The 5,194-nt window shown below is 40.4% G+C and overlaps 1 protein-coding gene across 1 annotated transcript; it reads left to right on the top strand.

Annotated features, from left to right (window-relative positions):
* The first annotated feature begins 2,968 nt into the window (after positions 1–2,968).
* LOC126585016 (uncharacterized) lies at positions 2,969–4,496 on the top strand. The gene has a single exon (XM_050249405.1). The coding sequence runs from the start codon at positions 3,194–3,196 to the stop codon at positions 4,334–4,336; it is 1,143 nt and encodes a 380-aa protein (XP_050105362.1). The 5' UTR covers positions 2,969–3,193; the 3' UTR covers positions 4,337–4,496.
* Positions 4,497–5,194: the final 698 nt, after the last annotated feature.

The raw sequence follows: 5,194 nt of genomic DNA, 5'->3' as shown, positions 1-5,194 counted from the left end.
ACTTGATCAAAATATGAATCAACGATCCGACCATTGGATCATCAACAAACTTTAATACATTATAATACGAAATAATTGAGGATGTTAGTAACTGATGGATCCAGAATCCGACATACAGATCTTCCAGAATTGGATTTCTAAGTTTGTAAACTAAATTGTTGACCGCCACCTAATTCTAGTAATTGGCGGAGATCCGACCGTCAGATCGCAATGTGATTTTAGTATGTGGTTCTAGAAGTGTAATGGGGACTTTGGGAGGTTACGGATCAGAAATTTGATAGGCGGATCTTTCGGGTTAAATTGCTAGGGTGTGGACCTCATCGTTGACTGAGAGTTGGCTTTTGATCAACATGTCTCGAAACGTTCTAGATAATTGAATTGGTACTACCAGAGACTAAGTGAAGTCTAGTGAACCCACATTGGTTAGAGAGTGACTTGAATATATGGGATAGGGTTATTACCTTAATTTCTTATATTAATATCCGTTGTGAATATGAATTGGTTTTATAAATATGATTTCTATTGAAATGTGATTTTTATATATTTAGCCATAGACCTATGTTTATTAAACATGATTTGGCTTATGCACTGATGATGGTTGTGATATATGTGTGTTTAATTGTCTTTTTAGTAATATGAATGATGTGTATGACTATTTTTATGACAATGTGTTCCTAGAATCTTATTAGAAGTATGATGTAGAACTTATAGGTTGGTGTGACATATTTGTTGGTGGCCATGAGAAGTTGATGGTTTAGGTAACTACGTTGTAACTCATAAGGGTTGAGGTATGTGTAGATAGTGTGCTGAATTGATTGCACCAGGTAGTAGTGGTACTTAGATAGTCCTGCTTGGTATATTAGCGATGGGGGACCATACGTACTTCAGGGGTGATCATGCTTGGTATATCTGTGATGAGTGATCGTCGTCTGCACGATTAGACTATGCTTATAGTCCTGCTTGGTATATCCGCGATGGGGGACCATACGCATTCTAGGAGTGATCATGCTTGGTATATCCGCGATGGGTGATCACTACCTAGAGCTACAAAATACAGTCCTGCTTGGTATATCCGCGATGGGGGACTGTTAGGGGTGATCATGCTTGGTATATCCACGATGGGGGACCATATGTATTCAGGGGTGATCATGCTTGGTATATCCGCGATGGGTGATCATTGCCTGCACAAAGAGATTATGCCTATGGTTCTGCTTAGTATATCCGCGATGGGGGACCATACACATTTTGGAGGTGATGATGATTAGTTGTACTTGGTACATTTTGATAGGCGATCATAATTTAGTTTAGATTCTGTTGAGTAGTTCGGAATTGTATCTTGGTTTCGATTCCGTTAAGTGGTCCAAAATCCCTATTCTTGCTCATTTCCATAAGCTAGACTAGAACCCTGGTTTCGAGTGAATGAGAATTACCCATAATAGACCTTGTGAATATAAATTAGAATTATCAAGTTATTACTTGGAATCTAGACAGGAATTATGTAGAATTCCTTTATTAAATTTTGTGCACTGATGTGTGATCTGGTTGACTGATTAACATAATTAAATGTTAATATCGTGCCTCCTTGATTCATGGAATGGGTTACTTGAGGTGATTGTGGAATGATGTTGAATATGATTGTTATTAATCAGTGATCAATGTGACTAGAGGATACTATTGTGCTTTGTTGATTCTTTGATATATTACGTGTTATAAATTGCGATTTTATGTTGAAACATAATGATTTATATGATGGATGAAATAGAAACCTTGATTGTCATGTGTGTTGTTATGTAGCTTGAATAGAATAATTCATGCTTGTCAAGTCCAAATGTTTGATTGAGGAATGTTAAGCCTTTCGGCTTGAACAGACTGTGATATATGTCGAGTTGTAGCGAAGGATGAACTACGAATGACTTGATCCCTGTTGAGGGTACGTAGGCAATCTAACGAGGAGGTTAGATGCATCCATGCATCCATAAAGTATACGAAAAATTACTATGCGATTCGATAACCGAGTTTTGATTTGCCATATTCCGAAGGCAGGATATGTTGAGATACGGGTTTTTGGTGACGCCACGTGTCGATCCTGGACGTATGTCTGGATCGGGGCATGACAATCAGTTATACCAAACTTAGTATGTATCATCAGTTATACTAGACTTAGTATAAGTTTTTAGCATGCATTATTACTTTTACAAGAATTAGTATCCAACATCAGTGATAAAAAATTAGTATGCAACATTAGTTATACCAGACTTAGTATCCAACATCAGTTATACCAGACTTAGTATGCATCATCAGTTATACTAGAATTAATATGTAGGATCCGTTATACTAGAATTAGTATACAACATTAGTTATATCAGAATCATTCAGTTGATGACATTTTAATTTTTTTATGGCAAACTCATGATTTTATATAAAATATAAACACAAATTTTAAACAGAATTAGTTTGTTTTTGGATTTACCATTTTGTCTGCTGGGTCATCGTCTTGACTTTTTAGCTTATCTTAGTTTTGTGTTTTTATCATCCACGCAGACAGTGTTATTTGAAAATTTTCATTATCTGTTTAATCATTGCCTTTTTTCGGCACATCTGAAATAGTTTTTTCATCACCATCATCATCATCTTGTTGTTGTTGAACATCAATCATATCATCATCAGCATCAACTTTTAGAAGTTTAGGTGCCACTACAATTTCATCTTTATTGGCTACTTGCTCAGATCCCACTACCGTTTCAACTTCTTTAGGATCTTCATGTTGAAGCACTAATTTTTTTGACGCTTTAGTTTTCTTGGCTTTTGGTCACTTCTTAACTATTGACTTTTCCATTTTCCTCTTTTTTGATGTAGGTAGAGGATCGACAAAGTCGTCATCATCATCTTTTGGATGCTGTTTAATTGACTCCTCAATTTATTTTGCATTGTCCAATGACCTGTGTTGTTCGGTTAGAAGGATCCTGACGCTTTGTCTTGAAGAGGATCCAATTCCATAAATATTAGGTGTTGAGTGAGATGATTCTAGCATCATCTTTCTATTACTTATCCATCTCGACTGGATTATCATCTGCCAAAATTCCACATTCCAAGACCCATTAAATCACGTGCCGGTCTCGTGGGCGACAAACCCCTACTCTACAAATAGCATCGGCATCCACAGCCACAGGGCAGTCACTAGTCTCAAGCGGTCATGAGCCTCCGCGTCACATACTCGAATAAACCACCGCAGGTGCCACTGGATATGCCGCCACCTGTTCACTCGATCCCACTCGGATATCCTCCCTCTCTAACAGTGACCACTTCAAAAACCGAATATCCCTTTTTTTATTCCCTCCAAACCCTTCCACTTTTTCCACCCCTATGTATAAACTCCTCTCACATATTCAAAAGTTTCAAGAACTTCTCGATCGTTTCTCCACTCGAGATTCCGAGTTCGACTTACCCGCTAGACGACCGGGTAAAAGATCGACTCGTAGGCGGAAACAGCTCCGGACTTAGTGACGCCAGCAAAGGAAGCGAGCACTCCGGCGACTACGACTCCCCCTGCCTCTCCGACCTCGTCCACGACTTCCTCCACCAAGACGAGTCGTCCGCGGCTGGGTTTCCTGACAACGAGTCCGACTCGGAACGAGTCGAATCGGGCTCCAATACGGACGCGATCGACTCCGTCCTCAGATCCGTTGCCGTTTCCGGAAATGCGGATTCGTACCTGAAGCTGCTCCGCTCTCACGTCTCCCAGGCGGCAGAGGCTTTCGCGTGTTTGAGGTCCAACGGCGGCGGAAGCAGCGAGTCCACTCTGCGGCGGAGCGTGATGTCGTTTCTGAGAGGACTGGGACACAATGCCGCGATCTGCAAGACGAAATGGACCTCCTCCGGCAACATCACCGCCGGGAGCTACGAGTTCATAGACGTCGTACCCGTCCCATCCGGCTCCTCCACGTGGCAGAGCAGGTACTTCATGGACCTCGACTTCGCTGCCGAGTTTGAAATAGCTCGGCCGTCGAGCCAGTACTCGCGGCTGCTGCAGCATCTGCCGAGAGACTTCGTAGGCAGCTCGGAGGATCTGAAGCGGATCGTGCGGGTCACGAGCGACGCGGCGAAGAGATCGCTGAGGAGTACGGATCTCTCCGTGCCTCCGTGGCGGAAGAATCGTTATATGCAGAACAAGTGGTTCGGTCCTTACAAACGAACCGTGAATCCGATGAAGGAGAAAGCCTTCTCAAGAGACTCGGCCATTTTTGCTCCTGTATCTGCAGCCAAATGCCGCTGGGTTGGGTTTGACGACGCCGTTTCCGGCTCTACCATCAACCGCCGTCTCTATGTCCGTACTTAATTAATCGGGTTAATAAATTCAATTATAAGTATATAATGAGATTAATTTTTGTTGTGTGTTGTGCTGGAAAACGCGGCAAATGTACAAGCGTCCATGATGGCGCACCTTAAATCATTTTCAAAAGGAATGTCAAATTCTATGCCACACAATTAAATTTAAACGTAGAAATCAATGCTAATTGATATGACACTCTTACGTGAATTTGTCCTATGAAAAAAGATGTGGTCAATTTTTTTTATTATTTTATTGTGCAGATCTTATTAATACACAAATTATAAATTGTGAAAATTTGTTTTAATTAATTTCTTTTTTAAAAGGGGTCCTTAAAAAATTATATAGGTTGAAAGAAGAGAAACTCCCACATTGAGATACACTTGATATTTATTTTTTATATTTCTATTGGAAATGTTCTTAGATGTGCATCAAACTTGGTAACTCCAAACAAATCTAGACTGGTTGTTTTCAATGTTGACATCAAATCCAACGGTTGCGGGATGAGGATGCACCCTAAGTAGTGGAGGTTTGAGGGGGCGATTACTTTTGGTTGGAATCTTATCCGGAAAGGATATTCGATTTGATGGAGAAATATTTTCAGTGTGATCGACATACAAGATGACATGTCATGTGTCACTATATAAATAATGAGATATGTGTGTTAAAAAATTAATAACTTAAAAAAAATTTCTCACCGCCTACATAAAACACGTGATGTACCACTCTTATTTCCATCGCAATAAAAAATTTCTTGATGTGATGGGGATGATAGGTGGCACAGTTGGCTTGAAATGCAATTACAAAGCGTGGAATTTGGATCCTGTCCTGAGCCCAAAGAGAGGATCCTCTTGACTGACACACGTG

This window comes from Malus sylvestris, chromosome 10 (genome assembly GCF_916048215.2).
Source record: "Malus sylvestris chromosome 10, drMalSylv7.2, whole genome shotgun sequence".
NCBI lineage: Eukaryota > Viridiplantae > Streptophyta > Magnoliopsida > Rosales > Rosaceae > Malus > Malus sylvestris.
This window is presented reverse-complemented; position numbering and strand designations above follow the sequence as displayed.